The 20128-nt window shown below is 35.1% G+C and overlaps 2 protein-coding genes across 2 annotated transcripts; one reads left to right on the top strand and one right to left on the bottom strand.

The window, feature by feature from the left end:
- Positions 1-264: 264 nt before the first annotated feature.
- LOC120091858 (DNA topoisomerase 2) lies at positions 265-7698 on the top strand. The gene is made up of 19 exons (XM_039050007.1): positions 265-915; positions 1941-2233; positions 2317-2383; positions 2472-2742; positions 2835-3037; positions 3129-3338; positions 3441-3554; positions 3638-3748; positions 3860-4024; positions 4105-4446; positions 4528-4661; positions 4761-5142; positions 5233-5419; positions 5515-5564; positions 5651-6073; positions 6159-6348; positions 6452-6513; positions 6595-6694; positions 6862-7698. The coding sequence occupies exons 1-19, from the start codon at positions 346-348 to the stop codon at positions 7467-7469; spliced, it is 4482 nt and encodes a 1493-aa protein (XP_038905935.1). The 5' UTR covers positions 265-345; the 3' UTR covers positions 7470-7698.
- A 7975-nt stretch (positions 7699-15673) lies between these two features.
- LOC120091423 (peptidyl-prolyl cis-trans isomerase FKBP42) lies at positions 15674-19903 on the bottom strand. The gene is made up of 8 exons (XM_039049444.1): positions 19748-19903; positions 19299-19372; positions 18126-18308; positions 17482-17571; positions 17214-17398; positions 16993-17115; positions 16733-16885; positions 15674-16207 (listed from the first exon to the last, which is right to left on the bottom strand). The coding sequence occupies exons 2-8, from the start codon at positions 19333-19335 to the stop codon at positions 15872-15874; spliced, it is 1107 nt and encodes a 368-aa protein (XP_038905372.1). The 5' UTR covers positions 19336-19372; positions 19748-19903; the 3' UTR covers positions 15674-15871.
- Positions 19904-20128: the final 225 nt, after the last annotated feature.

Raw genomic sequence — 20128 nt, forward strand, 5'->3', positions numbered from 1 at the left:
ACTTCGTAAGTTAAAAAAAAAAAAAAATTATTACTATATTGCTCGAAAATAAAACTTAATAAAAATATATAAAAATTAAAACAAAAAACCTGAAAAAGCCTCACCCGGATGACTGGGTTTCTCGGAACCCGAGCCAGTCGGATCCAAAAACCCGGATTGCAGAGCTAGTCGTTGTAGTAAAAGAAGAGCGCCCAAATTCAAATTCAAATTCAAATTCAAATTCAAATTCTTCAATCGAACCCTAATTTCTATAAATGCCATTTTCTCTCTCTTTCTCTTCATCTTGAATCTTTCGGACACCATCTCTGTGTCTTTCTCTCTCTCTCTCAAGTTATTCCGATCGCCATGGCTGTGGAGAAGAAACGCCCACTGCAGAACAGCAACGCCGCCAATGTCGACTCCGATCCTGCGGCAGGGCCGAAGAAAACAATCGAAGAAATGTACCAGAAGAAGTCTCAGCTCGAGCATATTCTCCTCAGGCCCGATACATATGTCGGATCTATTGAAAAGCACACCCAAAACCTTTGGGTTTACGAGAACGACAAAATGGTCCACCGATCCGTCTCCTACGTGCCTGGTCTTTACAAGATCTTTGATGAAATTTTGGTTAATGCTGCAGATAATAAGCAGAGAGATCCTTCGATGGATTCTGTCAAGGTTGATATTGACGTCGAACAGAACTGTATCAGCGTGTTCAACAATGGAGATGGAGTTCCGGTTGAAATTCATCAGGAAGAGAAGGTTTATGTGCCTGAGTTGATCTTTGGACATTTGTTGACTAGTAGTAACTATGACGATACTGAAAAGAAAACCACTGGTGGACGCAATGGCTATGGTGCAAAACTTACCAACATTTTTTCTACTGAATTTGTGATCGAGACGGCTGATGGAAAACGCATGAAGAAGTATAAGCAGGTATGATTAGTGCATCCTTAGTGAAGATTCAATCCCTTTTTTTTCTTTCTTTTTGTTGCAATCAGGTAAGTTCGCGGATTTGTACTCTGATTTGGTGAGTTTATGTATTGATTTGTGTTTGAAATTGGGCAATGGCCTGGATTTTATGTTTTAGAAGGAAATGATTAGCATTTTGTTCGACTAATTGTTCAGTAGAATTTGAACTGATCGTGTGACCTCTATTAATTGTGTTGCTTTCAGTAGTATGGTAACCACTAGACTAACCTGAATATATATAATCTAAACTTAGTGTAAAGATAAAGTAAAACAGAATCTAATCTTATCTCTTTTAACTGTCTTCATCTATTATAAATAGCTCACCAAGTCATTGAAAGAGCTAAGAGAGAAAAATTCAGAGTGAGAAGGTTAGAAACATATCTGTTGTAAATCTTCTTCAAGATTCAAGATTCACTTAATTCTTCCTCATGCATTTGATTTGAGCATTCTGTTCTTTCTTCCCCTTCTCGAGCTTCTTTCTTTTCTTTGAAAACACCTGAGAGAATAGTGTGAACTTAGAGAAAAGTTCCAGACCAGTTTCACTTGGTTTTCTATGCATTAGTGCATTGTGTGTTGTCTTCTAATTAGGCACACATGTGGAGCTCATTTGGGTTGGTGTAAAGCACTTCACTTATTTTAGTAAGAGCTGGAAATTAACTAGTCAACTGCTTGTGCATTTCTGGAATTTGCAATGTCTTTAATTCCGAGGTTCGTTCTATTTTTGTGCTTAAAGAACTATAAAGATGCTATATACGTATTGTAAATCCTGTTTGCAGTTATCTTCATGCTTGATTCATACTCTTTCGCTGAGCCCCCATTTGAAAAATTACTCTTTCGATGTCATTTTCCCCCACTCTTGAATGTAACTTTCTGTTATCCGTATAAGATTTCTTCGGTTCATTGAGGTTAGCTTTCTTTACGTAGTATTATCTGAAGTTCTTTTAGTAAGAGCTGGAAACTAACTACTGTGTTTATTTTGTATATGGAAGGTATTCAATGATAATATGGGGAAAAAATCTGAGCCGATTATAACAAAGTGCAAGGGGGGTGATAATTGGACCAAGGTAACTTTTAAGCCAGACTTGGCAAAGTTCAACATGACTCATCTTGAAGATGATGTTGTTGCACTGATGAAAAAGAGAGTGTTGGATTTGGCCGGATGCCTTGGTAAAACCGTTAAGGTTGAGCTGAATGGACAAAGGGTCCCTATTAAATCATTTCAAGATTATGTAGATCTCTACCTCAAATCAGCATCCACATTCCAGACGGAACCTCCAAAAAGGTAGAGTCGTTGAAATTTTTTTGGAAAAATTAGTTTACATTATGTTTTACGGATTTGGTATGAGGATTTTATGGTCTTTTTAGGTATCACATTAAGCCAAATGATCGATGGGAAATTGTGGTGACCTTAAGTGAGGGCCAGTTCCAGCAGGTATCTATCTTTCGAATGAATGTGATTAATGCAACTGAAGCTGGATATTTAAAGTTCTTAAAGTTAGTAATGGTGTTTTGTTGAACAGGTCAGCTTTGTGAACGGGATTTCAACCATTAAGGGTGGAACTCATGTTGATTACATCACTAATCAAATTTCAAATTATGTGATGACTGCCGTAAATAAGAAGAACAAAAATGCTAACGTGAAGGCCCACAATGTGAAGAACTATTTGTGGGTTTTTATCAACGCTCTCATTGATAATCCATCCTTCGACTCCCAAACCAAGGAAACTTTGACTAAACGTTCAAACAGTTTCGGTTCTACATGCGAACTAACGCCAGAGTTTTTGAAGAATGGTATGCACGCATTAATCACTAACATAATTTATTATATGTTGGTTTATTATTTCAAATGTAAGATACTGATTGTTGTAAATATTGCAACCCAGTGGCCACAAAATCTGGAATTATGGACAGCGTTCTCTCATGGGTTAATTTCAAGCAAAGCAAAGACCTGAAGAAAACGGATGGAGCTAAAACAGAAAAGATTAGTGGTATAGAAAAGTTGGAGGATGCCAATTGCGCTGGAGGGAAGAACTCGGAAAAATGTACCTTAATTTTGACGGAAGGAGATTCAGCTAAGGCCCTTGCAGTAAGTTTCATTTTTCACACTTACGAATTGATGTTTCTCTCTCTCTCTCTCTCTCCCTAGATGATTTATAACTTTGTTGTTGTATCAATAGATGGCTGGGCTCGGTGTAGTAGGACGAGACTTTTATGGTGTATTCCCACTAAGAGGTAAATTGCTCAATGTGAGGGAAGCAACTAGTAAACAGATCACGGAGAATAAAGAAATTCAGTACATCAAGCAAATTCTTGGACTTCAGCAAGGGAAGGAGTACAACAATGCTAAGGCTTTGAGATATGGTCATTTGATGATTATGACCGATCAGGTCTGATGGCTTATGATTTTTATGTTCATTTATATTTTCACTTGTCTGCTATTTCTATTTGTTTCCTACTACGAGGAGTTAACATTGATGCCTATATAATAGGATCATGATGGTTCGCACATTAAAGGACTCTTGATCAACTTTATTCATTCATTCTGGCCTTCTCTCCTAAGAGTGCCGTCGTTCCTGGTTGAATTCATAACGCCTATTGTCAAGGTTGGTTTTGCTTCGTTGATTAATTCTTACTCGCGAGTTTGCTAATCGGTACAGTTTCTCACACATTCCCTTCACGTTTGCAGGCTACTCATAAGAATGGAACTGTTTTGTCATTCTATACCATGCCTGAGTACGAGTCCTGGAAAGAGAGTTTGAGAGGCAATGCAAGTGGCTGGTCAATCAAGTACTATAAGGTCGGTCTTCTAAGACTCAAGTATAGGAACTTCTTTGTGTAAGTTGTATTTCTTCAAATTATATTTGAAAGATATTAATGCTTCAGTCCATTAATTTGTTATCCTATGTAGGGGTTGGGAACAAGCACATCTAAAGAAGGGAGAGAGTACTTTGAACAGCTGACAAAGCACAAGAAAGATTTTATTTGGCAAGATGACAATGATGGGGAGGCCATTGAGCTTGCTTTCAGTAAGAAAAAGATTGAAGATAGAAAGAATTGGCTCCGTCAATTTGAGGTTAGAAGTTACCACCCTTATATTTTTGCCTTTGCAAGGAGTTACAATGTCTTACTAATGTTTCAATAACACGCTTGCAGCCTGGTACCCATCTAGATCAGACAAGAAAATTGATAAAATACAGCGACTTTGTCAACAAGGAGCTTATATTATTTTCAATGGCTGATTTACAAAGGTCTATTCCCTCGATGGTTGATGGCCTTAAGCCTGGCCAAAGGAAGATCCTGTTCTGTTCTTTCAAGAGGAACTTTATCAAAGAAGCAAAGGTTTCTCAATTTTCCGGTTACGTATCTGAGCACTCTGCTTATCATCATGGCGAGCAGAGTCTTGCTAGTACCATCATTGGAATGGCACAGGACTTTGTCGGCAGCAACAATATTAATCTTCTTCTACCAAATGGACAGTTCGGCACACGGAACCAAGTAGATATTTCCCTCATTTCTTCAAACACTTGTGAACTCATATTAAATTCTAGTCATTAATTTGTTTTGTGCGTTCTCCAGGGAGGCAAAGATCATGCAAGTTCTAGGTACATCTACACTAAACTTTCAAATGTTACACGGTTCCTTTTCCCGAAAGATGATGACAAACTTCTTAACTACTTAAATGAAGACGGCCAGTCGATTGAACCAACCTGGTAAATCTCTTCCTGTCTTGTGCTTCTCTTCCTTTTTAAGAAAAATAAGTTTGACCAAGGCTTAGCGTTATGTTTTAATCTTTCTTTTGTGCTTTTTAGGTATATGCCTATCATACCAACCGTTCTTGTCAATGGAAGTGAAGGAATTGGTACTGGGTGGAGTTCGTACGTTCCAAATTATAATCCTAGGGACATCATTAAAAATGTAAGACGCATGTTGGATGGTGGGACGATGTTGCCAATGGATCCTTGGTATAGAGGTTTTTCAGGAACTATAGAGAAAACTGCTACTAAAGAAGGAGGCACTAGTTATACTGTTAGTGGAATTATAGAGGAAGTCAGTGACACGATGTTGAGAATAGTTGAATTGCCAGTCCGCCGATGGACTAATGACTACAAAGATTTTCTTGACTCTGTCACAAAAGTTGCTACAAAGCATGACAAAGATAAAGAAAAAGCAGCGAAGGAACCTTTTATTGAGGTAGAGAAATTATTGCTCAGTAAAAGCTTCCCTTGCGTTGTTCTTTTTGTCACTGTGCTAAGAAAATCTACTTTACCTGATGATATGCAGCAAGCTGATCACCACAGTGATGACAAAATTGTTTCCATTGATGTTCACTTAACGGAGGAAAACATGTTACTGGCAATCCAAGAAGGTTTGAAGAAGAAATTCAAATTAACTACAACTGTCAGCACTAGCAACATGCACCTGTTTGATGCTAATGGCGTGATTAAGAAATATGACACTCCAGAACAAAGTAAGTTGTGTTGAGAAATTTACAGATAACTCCTAGCTTTTTATTATGCTGTTAGAGCTCTGCGATCTGATTGAAAAATATAACTATTTTTGCAGTTCTTGAGGAATTTTTCCCCCTTAGACTTGACTTCTACGAGAAAAGAAAGGTGAACATTCTCTTGTATTCTTTTTCCTTATCCATCTGAAAGGGTGGGAGAACAATGATTTGAAAAAAATTCTTCACGTAATGCAGAGAAATCTTTTGGAAAACCTTGAAATGGAGTTGCTTAAACTGGAAAACAAGGTGAGGTTTATCCTTGGTGTGGTGAATGAAGAGATAATAGTATGCAATAGAAGAAAGGTTGATTTGTTCCATGAGCTTCAAGCGAAAGGCTTTACACCCTTTCCAAAGAAGAATAAATCTGTTGAGCCGGAGGTTGCTGGGGCATCTGATGAAGCTGATGAAGCAGAGGAGAGTCCAGAAGTTGTTAAAGAGGCGCGAGTTAGTGATTACGAGTATCTACTATCTCTGACGATTGGAACCTTGACCATTGAGAAGGTTCAGGAGCTATGTAATGAAAGAGACAAGCTGAAAGGAGAAGTGGACGATCTGAGGAAGGCAACCCCCAAGGCTTTGTGGCTGAATGACCTTGATTCTCTTGAGAAAGAACTTGATGTAAGATGAAACGAATAGTTTCTTTCACATTTCATATGCTTATTATCAGCTCTACATTTTGCTTAAGATTTTAATTATTATACAGGAGATGGATAATAATGATGCTCAGGCAATGGAGGCAAGAAAAAAACAAAGAGACAAATTGAATAACGATTTAAAGCCAAAAATCTCTAGAAATGCACCAAAAGCTCCACGTAACGGTAAGAAAACCAGCAATGCAGAACCTGTCACAGAAAGTATGGACACAACATTTAGTTCTACAACAGCGGAAGTTGGTAAGTTTTTTTGTTCATCCCTCTTCAGAAAAACTCCATTGTTTGTTTGGTTTTAATTTCTTTGCATATTTTAGTATTAACCTCAATGAATTTCACTTCACAGCAAATAACCCGGTGGTGAAGCCCAAAGGCAAAGCAGCTCCAAGAAAAGCTCCCGCTAAGAAGGTAAGTCTCTTTTCATTTTAGTTGTCCAAACACCACCCCAAGAAATAAATTGACTTTGTTTTGCTGCGGAAACAACCACAGGGTAAAGCTGCAGTTCTCGACGACGACGACGACGAAGTCCTCGAGCTTAAAGATCGTCTTGCTGCCTATAAAATTGAGTCATCTCCTGAACCATCAGAAGGTAAAATAATATTACTCTGTTGAAAATTTACTTTCAAGTTTGAACGCAAGTCCTTTATCTTGTTGAATTTTTACCATTACCTCCTTTTAGCAACACTAAAGATGTATTTGTGCGCTGGTTTCTGAAATCATACAAGTTGTGATGATCGTTCTTTTTTTACTTTTCAGTTTCCATGGAAACTGAAGTGCCGCAAGTACAAGCGGCCAAGAAGAAAGAACCCAACAAGAGAGCAGCTGCCAAGAAGAAAACTACTGCAAAGTCTGCTCAGATGTCAGTTAGTGACGATGATGACGATGATGACGATGATGATTTTGAAGTAAAGGAGGTAGCCCCTCCGGCAACCAAGAAGGGAGGAGGAAGAGGAGGAGGAAGAAAGGCAGCTGCTACAAATGCCAAAACAACCAAGCCTCCTGCTGCTGCAGCGAAGTTGGGGCAGAAACTGATAACTGAAATGCTGGAACCGGCAGAGAACTCCGGCATCTCACCGGAGAAGAAAGTGAGGAAGATAAGAGCATCACCTTTCAACAAGAAAAGTGGCTCTATATTAGGAAGAACAATTGGGGAAGAGGACGAAGAAGAAGAAGAAGAAGAAGAAAGTGGAATTGAAGAGAAAGTGATGGGTTCTGCTTCTTCTGAGACCACTAAAGAAGAAGTCGCCGGAGTTCTGCCGGCGAGAGGAAGATCAATGAGAGCAAACAGAACACAGGTCAGATATGTGGTTAGTGATTTGGATAGTGAGACAGTTTCTGAGGATTCGGACTCTGATGAAGATTGATTGAAGAATCTCTTTGTTTGTATAGACAAAACTTCTTTCCGGTGAATTAACTGAGCTTCTCGACTCTGTTCTGTCTTTTTGGGGTAGAAATTAGGAAGTTCAACGATGTATGATCCATTCATATCTTAATGATGAAGATTTGGGGCATTGGATGGAGTATTCTGTGTAGGGTGTCCCACATCCAGACCAAAGTAGGAAAAAAAGGGGGGGAAATTCACTCCATACATATTTTTGGATGGTATTAGTACCTCTATTTAAAAAAAAAAAAAAAATCTAATTTATAGTTTTAAACTTGATGACAGGTTTGCGTTTCAAAAGTACTTAAATTAAAGGTTCATGGTAAAGATGCCTAAATCTATATTTTAGGAGAATTCGTTAGTTTTCATAAGACTAACGAATCTCTACAATTATAAACGTATACTAAATAAGATAATTGAATATAAAATAATCATTATATAAAAAAAAATACAAAATTTCTAAATTCACAATGTATTCATAATACTAGTGTCATGTATACATGTAGCAAACTTTTTGATGTCATAAATGTTGGTATTTCAGTGTATATATATTTATGAACTCTAACTAACATAGAATGTATCATAGGTGTAGGGAAAGTACTAAATAACCTAAAATGATAAGTTAAATGAAAGCTTGATGCAACTACCTTGTATAACTTCATAAAACGCAGAACTCTTAAATGTTAGTTATTGAAAAGTATTTACATATATAACTAGGTTGGCAAATATCCCTGCAGGTTTCTGCTCCGATCAGGACGGGGAATCCCCGGTTTGATTGGGGATGGGGATCAAATCGGGGAAGGTATCCCCGCCCCGTCCCCGTCCCCGTCCCTGATTTTATATATATATATATAAAGGCGGGGACGGGGGTGGGGATGAGGAGAAATACCCCGCGTGGACGGGGATGGGGAGTCTGCCCCACCCCAACCCTATTGCCAACCCTAATATAACTAAATATACCAAAAATTTTCAATGAAATCGGCAGTAAAAGTGGAAATAGGTGCACAAAATTGTTCAAGTGAGCTTCTATAACTAATACATCACTAAAGATACTATATAATGAAACTGTAAATATGTACCCTAACCTCCACCTGCCGAATTGTTAAACATTTATTTAGCATTGAGGAAAAAATGTAGAGAGTTGGAACCCTAAACTTCAAAATATCTAAAACTAACCTTTGCATAATTACGAGCTACCATTAAATATAAATAGTTACTTGCAACCATTAAGAAGGTGTTTGATAAATGGGTATGAGTTATTGAGTTAGGTGGGTATTTATTACCCATATTTGTTAAGCCCATAAAGAAAGCCTATGGGTTATTAAAACTTTTTTTTACCCACTCAAAACTCTCTTTTTTATCCCCTCAACACTAGGACCTTTTATATTAATATGGTTGTTTTCAAAACTTATTAGGGAAATAAGGTTGTTTTGAAACTTATTAGTGAAATATTGTTGTTTTGCTAGAAGTTGAGGATTGAGGATTCGATTCATGTAGAGGTCGAACGTTGAGAACTCGACAAATAAAGAAAAACTTGGAAAGAATATGTATATTAGGGTTGTCGAAGGTTGAAGTTTCGACATACATAGGTCGAACATTAATCGAACGTTGAGAACTCGACAAATAAAGAAAAACTTGGAAACAGTATGTATAAAGGGTTGTCGAAGGTTGACGTTTCGACATACATAAGTCGAAACTTCAACCCTCGACAAGTGAAATCTCTCTAATTTTGTGATGAGGATCTCGCTCTAGAAAGGAATCTCGCTAGAAATGTGGGCTGAATCTCGCTAGTAAGGTGAGCATCGCTAGGAAGACAGGTTGTTAAAGAAATGCTTGATCTCGCTCACGAGGATCTCGCTCATGAGGCGCTCATCCTAATCTGTTTTTCATTTCAAATTAGGTAGTTAATTTAATAGAGTTTTTGTGTTATATTACATAAATATTTTTTTCTTACTTTTTAGTTTTACAAAAATTTGATATGATGATTTAGTTCATTGTTTTTGTTGGATTCTTCCAAGGACCGATCTTATCTTATATGTTCAAATTCATTCTACTGTTATTTTTGTTGGTTCATTCTATTGTCATATTTGGTTCATTCTACTGTCATATTTGGTTCATTGTTTTTTTAGTATTTCTATTTACTTGACTTTACTATTTGTATTTACTTGGCTTCACTACCAACATGGCTACTACTTACTTTCAACTAACATTCAAATTAATTTCACTCTTTAATTAATGAGGTTAAATTAATTTCTATTTCCACTGTCTTTCTCCACTATGGGTGTTAAACCTTAAAAAAGGTATGCTTTTGTTGGTTACTCTTTAGTTCAATTTTTTTTTTGTTGGTTACTCTTTAGTTCAATTTTTTTTTGTTGGTTACTCCTTAGTTCAATTTATTTTATTTTATTTATAATCTAACTATCATTATTTTGTTTCTTGTAGGGTCCAAACTAATTGCACAAATCATTCATAATTAGTTTGAGGAGGTTTTTTATTTCGAGGTTTATCTCCTTTTTTTAGGAATTATTTATTTTTTATGGAAATATGTTATTTGTTAATTGTTGGTCACATTTTTTTGGGAATACTAGTTCACAATTTTTTTTATTAATGGTTGGCGACATTATATTTTTTAATTTGATACTTCTCAAATTTTTGATGAATTATGGGTGAAATAGTATTGTTATGTAATTTTTTTTTATCTAATAATACGTTCATTTCAATTTTTTTTTCAGCTTCAATAAGAACATATTCTATACATTTTGGTGTGTTATTATCGAGCTAGTTTCAGGATTAATTTTAGTATGTCTTACTATCGTTTCACAATCAAAATTGAATTTTTTTTTTAAAAAAATATGTAATTATAATGAAACGATGGTATTAATATTATAACCAATGTTTAATTTTTGAAAAATATAATTTCTAATCGGTGACATAAGAATTAAAAAAATACTGCACACCAATATTCATACAATCGATTCACCAAGTTTTGAAAGTATGAAAAAATACATATTTTTTTCTATATACATCGTTTTAACACATCTTTCGATGAAAATTTGTTGTCCTAGGAACTAGGAGTATGACAAGTTTTTAGAAGCTAATACAAATGGTTCATAAACCAATCTAGGGGAAAAAAATAAGAAGAATAAGAAAGAGAGAGAGAGAGAAAAAAAAAAAAAAGAAAAAGAAAAAGAACCCACTAGACCCTTAAAAAAATTTAACTAAAATACCTTCAACCCTATCCTTAGGAAAAAAATTCATTAAGCACTTGAAAACATGTATTTTTAGATTATTATAGGTACATTGGGAAATAACACCATAAATCTAAACTATAACCCAATACTGTCTCCGTCTACTAAGAAGAAATATATAGACTAACCACACCCCTATATTTTGTTTATAGTTCTTTTGGATAACAGCAAATGGACAATGGACTGTCATGTCAAAAAGAATGATAACTTTTGCATACGTCATGACATGTAATTTTTGTGTTTGTATTATGATACGGATATTATAAGTATCGAAAAGAACATATATTTTGTGAATTTTTTTTGGAAACGGCCACATGTTCGGTTGGTTCATATTATTTTTGTGATCTTATGAAAAATATTACTGTACTACATCACATTCTCATCATCATAATCAAATGAAAGGTAATTATCCTATGTTCAATTTCAATTCCAAATATACTATCTATATTATATAAAAATAAACTGTATGATATGTGAAATAATAAAGTTAAGTTAGCAAGATTTAATATATATACATACAATATACCAATTAGTAATTAGGATAATTACCTTCAATATATATACATACAATATACAATAAATCAATTAATTGAGTAGCAATATCAAATATATTTTGTTGGTATGTTTTATCGATTAAAGAGAATTAGAATTATTACAGTTTTTGAAAAGAATATATGAAAAATAATCTATTATGTTCTACAAATTGAGATTGTCCAGTTTATGCCATAAATGATTTGAGAAAATACGTGTATATTTGAAAATTAATTAGCAATAGCAAAGCATAAAACTAAAAAAATAAAAGAATGAAATAAAAAACAAACAGAAAAAAATAGAACTAATCTCATTCACAAAAAACTGCATCAGATCCCCAACTCAACTCAACTCAACCCTACACAACAAACACAAACAATAATTATCAACTCAACTCAATTCTGCAAACAAACACAAACAATTTAACTCCCCAAATAATTTAACTCTCCAGATAATAATTACCAACTCAACTCAACTTAACTCTCTACTTTTATCACACACCAAACACACCCTAAATGAATATTTTTAAAAATATTTCATTATTTAAGACAAATTTATTGGAAAAAAAGCATTGAATGTCTTCTTCTTCATTTATATCTCCCTTCCTTCGACAATTTTTGTCTACGTCTCTTCTTAGTCTACATCCTACCTAAAGTCTATCTTTATCATCATCTACATCTTCAACTAGAATCATAAAATGGAAGTATATGTTTTTCTTCTTGATAGTTTGATGGTTGAGACTTAGAAGTTGTGACTTAAATTTTGGATGAACTTTAATTTCTAAAGATTGGGGTTTGATGATAAAAACTTTTTTCTCATTTAAATTCTAAAGGAAATCAAGCATGAGGATTTCCATGAGCAACGGAAGGGATCGTTCCAAATTCCATTCGAATTGAACACTAACAATTACATTCTAAAATGGAAACTAACAAGTCATGCACAACAAGAAATTACAGCATGCTAAACGATGATACAAGGGATAGAGGATGCATACCTTTGAAGAACCATTCTTCACGAATCCTTCGATCAATCTACAAGTGTCCAAGATGCATCCACAGCAACATGAACGCAACGAATAGAAACTCTAACAACACGACCACGAACGACCAACAGTTCCTCGAACCCAATCGAGTTTAACTCAATCCACAAATTGAGTGAGGACACCACCACAATGGTTACCTTGGTATTCTCGGTGTGAGAATCAAAAAGTTGTGGGCTTTGTATGATCTTGGCTTGAGGAAGAGACTGGAGGTATACGATCGAGCAAGTGAGAGATAAGACATTGTCTATCGTATAAACAATGTGCTTAATTGTTTAATAAATGGCAGAATATCGCATAGACTTAGCCACTCGATCATTTAGCTACGATCAGCTGAATGACTATCGTGTAGTTAACTCTACACGATCGTTTAGTCTCTGAACAGCTATCGCTTAGTGAAACTCTTTCACTTGATAGCTTGTCTCCGTGAGAATTTTCCGAATGAGGCAACTTTTTAAATTTAGGAAAACAATTTTCCTTTTTATCTCACGGTTACCATAAAACCACCAATAACCTCTCACTTAATCGGTTATTAGAGAAAAAGATTTAATTATCATATAATTAATATATTATAAATAAATATGATAACCAACTTATCGTATTATATTTATAACCTATAGTTTTAATATTTCATCTCATGAAATATACAAACCATGGTACTTAATGTAAATCATATTTACATTAATTCCTCCACTTGATATATCTCATACATTACACCAATTGTATCATATATAATTTAATTTTCTCTTGTTAATCTGAACACTTCAAACTAACCCCAAGAATTGATTCTCAACTTGAACCCATTCAGCTACCAAGGGGATCTTATGGACTTATAGCTTGAAACTCCAACGATACGTGAGTAACTGACTAAACTCTTTAGTCATGGGATCCACTATCCGTTAACTGCCGAAAAATTCACTAAAGACCGACAGCTGCACTCTTCTCACTATAGATATATTTCAGTGTTCATATCAACCAATCAACAGTGAGATAATCCTTCACAGATCGCTCGTAAGTATAGTTGGACCAATTTACCATTTTGCCCCTGTAATTACATCTAACTCCTTAAGTAGCATTGATTCCTCTAATGAACAATAAGTCATAGTCTTACTATGACTGGACCCTCTCTTCCAAAGAGAGTATGTGGCCACTATGTTCAAGATCCAAAATCAACCCTTAAGGGAGCAATCTATTTACTTACCCCTGCTTCGGGGAATGAGTGAATTCCATCTTGTGTAACTGAGTTCCCAGCTCCCCAAATCCTAAAAAAGGTAGGCTTGTTGAGTTGGTAATCTGGCCACTCTCACCCATACTTACCCCTGCTTCGGGGAAGGAGTGAATTCCATCTTGTGTAACTAAGTTCCCAGNATCTGGCCACTGTCACCCATACTAATCAAAGGACTGCCCTCATAGGTAGGAGTTTCTAAAACACTCAGGATTAAGGTCATGTCACCTATGGTCGTTTTAGTGAGATGTAAGTCTCAATTATCAACGGCGTTATATAAAGAGACTAATCATCTCGTGGTCCAATCTTATACAAACTCTTTGTATAGGACACCCCTGCTCGCATGTCTCCACATGAATGGTCAGGATTAGACCATCTGTAGCAATTCACAACACTTGTAAACCTCTACAAAACGTGTCATATCCGTAGTGTCACCCGGATAAGGTATCCTTCGTTTATCCTTATACTACAAATTTTTAGGTTATTACTTAAGGCATGATTCACTTGTATATCCCATATACATGCTTAAGTTTACATAAAATAACCACGGATATTTGTTTATTGGATATGAGTAAATACAAATAAAATAACTTTTATTTTATTAATAACAATGTGTACAAAACTGTTTACAAACTACGAGACTCCGAGAGAATTAGAACACCAATCCCAGCAAATTCATGATTCCCCACTAATATTTTAGGGATTTTGTTGAAGGTTGGAAAACTAAAATTAAAAAATGTTGAAAAAATCATGTAATGCAACTAAAATATAGAAAATAACTTTTCCATTTTAAAAATCATTAAATATATTTACAAGTAAGTGTAAATAATTTATTAAAAAATAATCATCTAAATGTCATCTTTTGTTTCATTAAAAGCAGCTAAAATATAGAAGAAAAACTTTAAATTTAAAAGTTATTAATTGTATTTACAAGTAAATCTAAGTGATATTTGCAAAATTAGAATCTTATGTTTATCTAGGAATTAAAAATCGTAAAATCATCAATGCAACTAAAATATGTTAAAACAAATGATGGAAAATGAGAAAATCTAAAACATATATTCATTTGTAACAAAAAAAAAGAAAAAAAAGAAAAAAATACTTCAACTCTCTTTATATATAAGAGATGACTTGACTGTAATTACTATTATACCAAGGGTATAACGGATAGAAAAAAATCTTCTAAAATATAATAGATACTAATCAACTGTTACATACAAATCGAACATCGGTCTTTATATTAGTAATAGATGTCCTTATCCACTTGAATTTCAATTGATAATACACTTTCTTTAGATATTCCTACTTGTAAAAGATGAGTCCAAGAAACCATTGAAAGATCCTCATAAGTAACTTACTTGAAAAGTTGCTAATTCCCAACTTATTTTTGTCTACACATAACAAAAATTATCCATTCCTTTTTCCAATTTATTATAAAATTCCCATTCATTAAATTAAATCCATCCCCGCAAAAATATCTCCCCAGTCCCAACCCCATTCTCTTTCAAGTCCCAGCCCATTCCTCCTGCCGTTTCCATGGCAGCCCTCTCCGCCGGCCACCGCCATTTCTTCCACCGCCAAAGCGGAAGCGCCGCCGTGCAGTTTGGAAATAGAAGCATCAGCCCCAGATCGATCGCCCTCCTCTGCCGCCATAACCAAGATCCTTCAGATTCTTCAGAAGAAAAAACGAAGAAGAAAGGCCAAGAAAGAAAACAGATGGTTCCTGGGTTTTTCCAAAGATTCGAGAAGATGGGAATTGAATTGAAGGAGAAATTAAGTCCTCAGAGAAAGGGGGACTGGAAGGATGTGACATTGATGAGCCTTTCATTTGCTGTTTATGTATATATATCTCAGAAGATTGTTTGCGCTTATTTTCTTTGGATGTCAATGCCAAAACAACTGTGGTAGGAGATGATGTATTTCAAAGGGGATTGAAATTTGTGCATGTTGAAAGTTTACTCTTTCTTGGAATAGAAATGTAATTTGACTACTTATTTTGTTAATTTATATAATGCATTTGATATAAAGTCGTAAAAGTTCAAACCAACATTTGAATCATCTACCATTGTCTTTAAGATAGTAATTGATATCTTATATCCAGATAATTTGTTAGGAATCTATTGATTCATTTGCATTTAGATATATTTGTTAAGAAGAGGGAAGTGAATGCATTATTCCAAATGTTCAACTCAGCCATTGAAAACCTTTGTGTTAACAACTAATGTTTGACCCTGAGGTGAAAATTCAAGACTAGAAGATAAACAGAAAGAATTAGCTCAGGGTTCAGTTTCCTAATCTAATATCATCTGCAGTTCTCAACCCAGTTCTTCAAAAAGTTGTAACTAGTCACCATGGTGTTTTTCGCGCTTGAAGAGACGGTAGAAAAGCGATATCAACCATTGCCAGATAAGGATTAGCTGAGTCACAATTACGCCATGCTTCGGTTTTGGCTCAGGTCTGGGACCAAAAATTCCTTTGTAGATCTCCTTTTGCTTTTGATAAACCGCCTTGTCATGTTCAGCAAGCGATTTTAGCTCCCTTGCGATTGCCTTGTCTTCAGGTGCATATTTGCGTGCTTTTAGTAAGTCTTCCCGAGCTGCGTCAGTTTGCCCGAGTTCTGCTCTAGCCTTACCCCGTCTGAACAAGGCCTTGACATTGTTTTCATCCTCTGCCAACACCTGTTAGACATCAAATCGATTGGAACTTTTAGTACTTCAATATTCCACGAACTCAAACTTTGCTAACTGTTACCAATCATACAGTGTTACACAAATTCAAGCTTATATAAACCTTATAAACCTGTTTCTTAGCATAATTCAATCTCGAGGTTTCTAGATTCCAAGCTTTATAGAGTCGAGCTTATACGAATCGTGAGCTATGTATACCAACATAGTTTTAATATTGGAGAAGAAAACATGTAATTCGCACAAGCATGTGCATGACACAGATGGAGAGAATCTGTCAAATTTGATCGAGCTATCGTCAGCTCTATCTCTACGATGTGTCTACTCTATTACTAAAAAGTCCTCTAACCTCTGTCCACCATATTCTGATCTTACAACATTTGATGGCTGAAAATCTGATGCAATATTAAATTCCTCAAAGGCATTACGAATCATGACCGCTTACTTGAGCTATCTTTGAAGAAGTTTCATAGAACATGAGAAACAATTTCTCTTCACCTACAACGCATCGTATCTTACCATGCTACATTGAGCGATGGCTTCCTCATAGCGCTTAAGCTTAATGAAACAAGCTGACATGTTGAGGTGACATGGGTTCTTAACAGCCAAAGCCATATCACGGTATTTCCCAAACAACTGGAACATGAAATCATCACCCATATATGCTATGGCCTATAAAGAAACCATTAGAAAACTTGTCAAGAAGATGAAAATTATCTTCTGAAATGTATGAGACTTGAAATTAAAATAACAAATGTGAAAAAAGAGAAGTATGTAACCATTTCATACTGTTGCATGGCCTCTTCCAGTTTTTCCTCCTTGAATAAAACATTGCCATCCATCTTTCTGCGATCCGCTGCACCAATTCTTTCTTCGACAGTCATGTCGCTTCGAGCTTTTCCCTGAGAAAAACATAGGAGAATGTAAATTTCAGAACAGTTGCAGAGTGGGCCAATGAGATTGAAGATAGCAAAAACTGGAAACTACAACAGAATCTTACTTCTTTGGTCTCGTCAAACCCAATGAGCTCGACTTCATATAATACATCTGCCATCGGTGGAACGTTTGGGAAGGAAAAACTTCCTTCCTTTCCATATGCTAATTCCCATCCCACGTGCAATAGTGCTCGCTCACCAGATTTCATACTGGCAACACCGATACTCAAGCCAGTCATTTCTTTCTTTTCTGTTACAGAAATATTAGGAGGATATGAGAAAAACATACGTATGTTTGATGCTCAATAATTACAGGCCTAAATAAATAAATACCTTTCCCTAATACAAGTTCAAGGGGTCGTTGTTCATTCCATGTGTCCTCAAATTTGTGCCGAGTGCTTTCAGTCCATGCCCGATAATGCACTGACACATATGTCAAGTCACTCATATATCCATATCCATTACATCAATGGCCAATGGGAAAAATATTCAAAGCGACGTTATAAAATAATAATAATAAAAGCTTTTAAGGAGAGCAGAGATGTCAAAGATCTATACTTGTAATACAATAAAATAGTGGCTTGAGCAAAATACTATATCATCCATATTAATCCAAGAGTTTCATAAGCCAGTAATGAGTATAAACAGTATAATTCCAATGAAGAATGTTGGCTTTTCTATGCATTATATTCAAATCTTGGTTTGAGCTTTAAAATACTTACATCAGAACAAGCAGTTCATCAGATGCATATGAAAATCTTTAAACCATCAGTTTTCATCACTTAACCTTATTATATAATTCTAAAGTTTGATTAATGAAGCTACAAGAGTCAACTTCATGGTAAGTGAGAATACTAATAACTTTTAACTTGAAAATATCATGAAACTATGTCTCACACACATGAAATACTGTGATAACATCATCAAGGTACTGGTAAGATAAACAAATTTAGGCATAAGCGTATATGGTTACTTACAAAAGCACGTTGAGTATTTAGACGGTATCTGACCATGACCTTCCTTCATAATCTGTTTTGTGACTTTCTCCTGAAGAACTTCCACTTCAGAATCAACTTTTGGGGGGCCATTGTCATCGTTTGGAGGTTCCCCATGCACAACGGATGCACCTTCAGCAACTATTTCATTTTCATTATCTTGACCTGCATGGCAAACAGGTGATTAGTAGGTTCACTTATGTCAATTGCATTTCCTTGACATGAACCAATCATACTATTCAGATTCCTTGAAGAAATTTTTTACCTTCTCCATCGACATATTAGATGTTCTCAAATTGAGAAATTGATTGCTTGTACATGTAATATATGTTCAGAATGATGTGAAGTGTGAAGCACCAATTTAAAGAAACGCCACCCATTATAAATCATAAATTTCATCAAGAACAAGAAACACACTGAGGGGATGTTTTAAATGATACTTAGCAATCAGCTTTCAAAAAAAACCCTTTTGAAACCAAGAATAAGAAAATGGCATAATTTGCTCCACTTATTTTGACAAACCAAGATTAACTTAATTTATCCATTTATGGAAAAATGGAAGAGTGGAAAAAGATGGGAGAAATGTGAAGAATCCAGTACTCACACTATGATATTGGAAGGAGATGATGGAAGGGAGGAAAATGGGTGAGTCTCACACTCCATACATGGTCAAACAAATAATGACGATGTTTTGGCATTACATATATTGATACAAAAGGAAGTGCAACAATCTTTCGAATTCTGGTATAAATGAAATCAAAACGTAATGGGAGGGAAATGATGGATCCCATGGTCAAAATGAAATGCACTGAAAGTCGAATCGAGAATGTTCGGACATAGTATTGTATGAATTGGTCAGAAATTATCCTAATAATCATGGTTGGAAAATTTTAAATACATAAACATTAATGCCCAAGCTCATCAGGTTAGAATTTTATCAATGGGAACCAACCATGTTTGCTTCACCAGAAAAAGCAACCTTACAGCAGTCATATACTACTTGTCCTTGTAAGTCCTTCATATCATAATCTTATAACTATCAACTTCACAAACTTTTCTTATTCCAACTTAATTAGTCATTCAGTTGAGAGGTTTAAATGTCATACACAAAACATTCAATCATATACAGAGAAAAAGGAAAGTTAAAGAAATAACCAAGATTGTGGCTCTGTTGCTCCTTCTCTTCATCCATTTCTTCACCTGATAACCCAGAACACCCTCCAAAATGTCTGCATTGAAGCCAGTTGATAAGGGAAATTAAAATTAACCAACAAAAAGTAGATTAAAATCTAATTAAGTGAAGATGAAGTCCCCCCAAGAAGTCAAGCTCATAAGTGAATTGCATAGCATAGCCCATGAGGTCCAAATCAAACAATTGAAAATTTTTGTTGAGCTGATCAAGTGGTAGAAAATTTTCACACTGAACTCGGTATATAACAAAACTACCAAATTGAACAACATAAATTGATTCAAATGTAATCTTCCTTTCCATCAGATTTTCTTAGCAATCAAACAAGATACACATAAAAAGAGAGACAAATTACACAGAAGAAAAATGAAAAAGAAGAAAAATTGAAGTTGCAGATAGGGATCAAAGAACTTACTGTTAGTCAAATACGCCCTTTTGCTTAGTGGGTCGATGAATTTCGGTCGTATTTTCAAAGGTCGAAGAAGATTCTAGAGAAAGGGGGCTTCCCAATTCGATTTTCTAAAGAACAAGTTCATGTTTTTGGCTCTAATTAATTGCCAGAGCGAAGACCACGAAGTAGAGTGAAACTACACCTGCTTTGTCTACGCTCTTTCTCGGAGCGTGTATTACACACGCTAGGTTTTTAATATTCTTTTTGGTCAAAATGTAGCATTCTAAAGATAGAAAAAATAAGAGGTTATTGTAAATATTCTAAACGTTTTAATACTTTTTTGTAGTCCTTATATTTTTTGTTTTGATTTATTTGGATCCTTATAGCTTTAAATTATTCATTTTG

The sequence above is a fragment of the Benincasa hispida genome, chromosome 11 (genome assembly GCF_009727055.1).
Source record: "Benincasa hispida cultivar B227 chromosome 11, ASM972705v1, whole genome shotgun sequence".
Classification (NCBI taxonomy): domain Eukaryota; kingdom Viridiplantae; phylum Streptophyta; class Magnoliopsida; order Cucurbitales; family Cucurbitaceae; genus Benincasa; species Benincasa hispida.

What these genes read in the sequence shown, in the direction of transcription:
- LOC120091423 (XM_039049444.1), bottom strand. Translation starts at nt 19,335, where the DNA reads ATGGATGAAGAGAAGGAGCAACAGAGCCACAATCTTG. An exon ending in GGTTTGACGAGACCAAAGAA is followed by an intron (nt 17,116 to 17,213) that starts GTAAGATTCTGT and finishes TGTTTTTCTCAG; the next exon opens with GGAAAAGCTCGAAGCGACAT. An exon ending in CCATCGCTCAATGTAGCATG is followed by an intron (nt 16,208 to 16,732) that starts GTAAGATACGAT and finishes GATGTCTAACAG; the next exon opens with GTGTTGGCAGAGGATGAAAA.
- LOC120091858 (XM_039050007.1), top strand. Translation starts at nt 346, where the DNA reads ATGGCTGTGGAGAAGAAACGCCCACTGCAGAACAGCAACGCCGCCAAT. An exon ending in GTGAGGGCCAGTTCCAGCAG is followed by an intron (nt 2,384 to 2,471) that starts GTATCTATCTTT and finishes TTTGTTGAACAG; the next exon opens with GTCAGCTTTGTGAACGGGAT. An exon ending in CAGTCGATTGAACCAACCTG is followed by an intron (nt 4,662 to 4,760) that starts GTAAATCTCTTC and finishes TGTGCTTTTTAG; the next exon opens with GTATATGCCTATCATACCAA.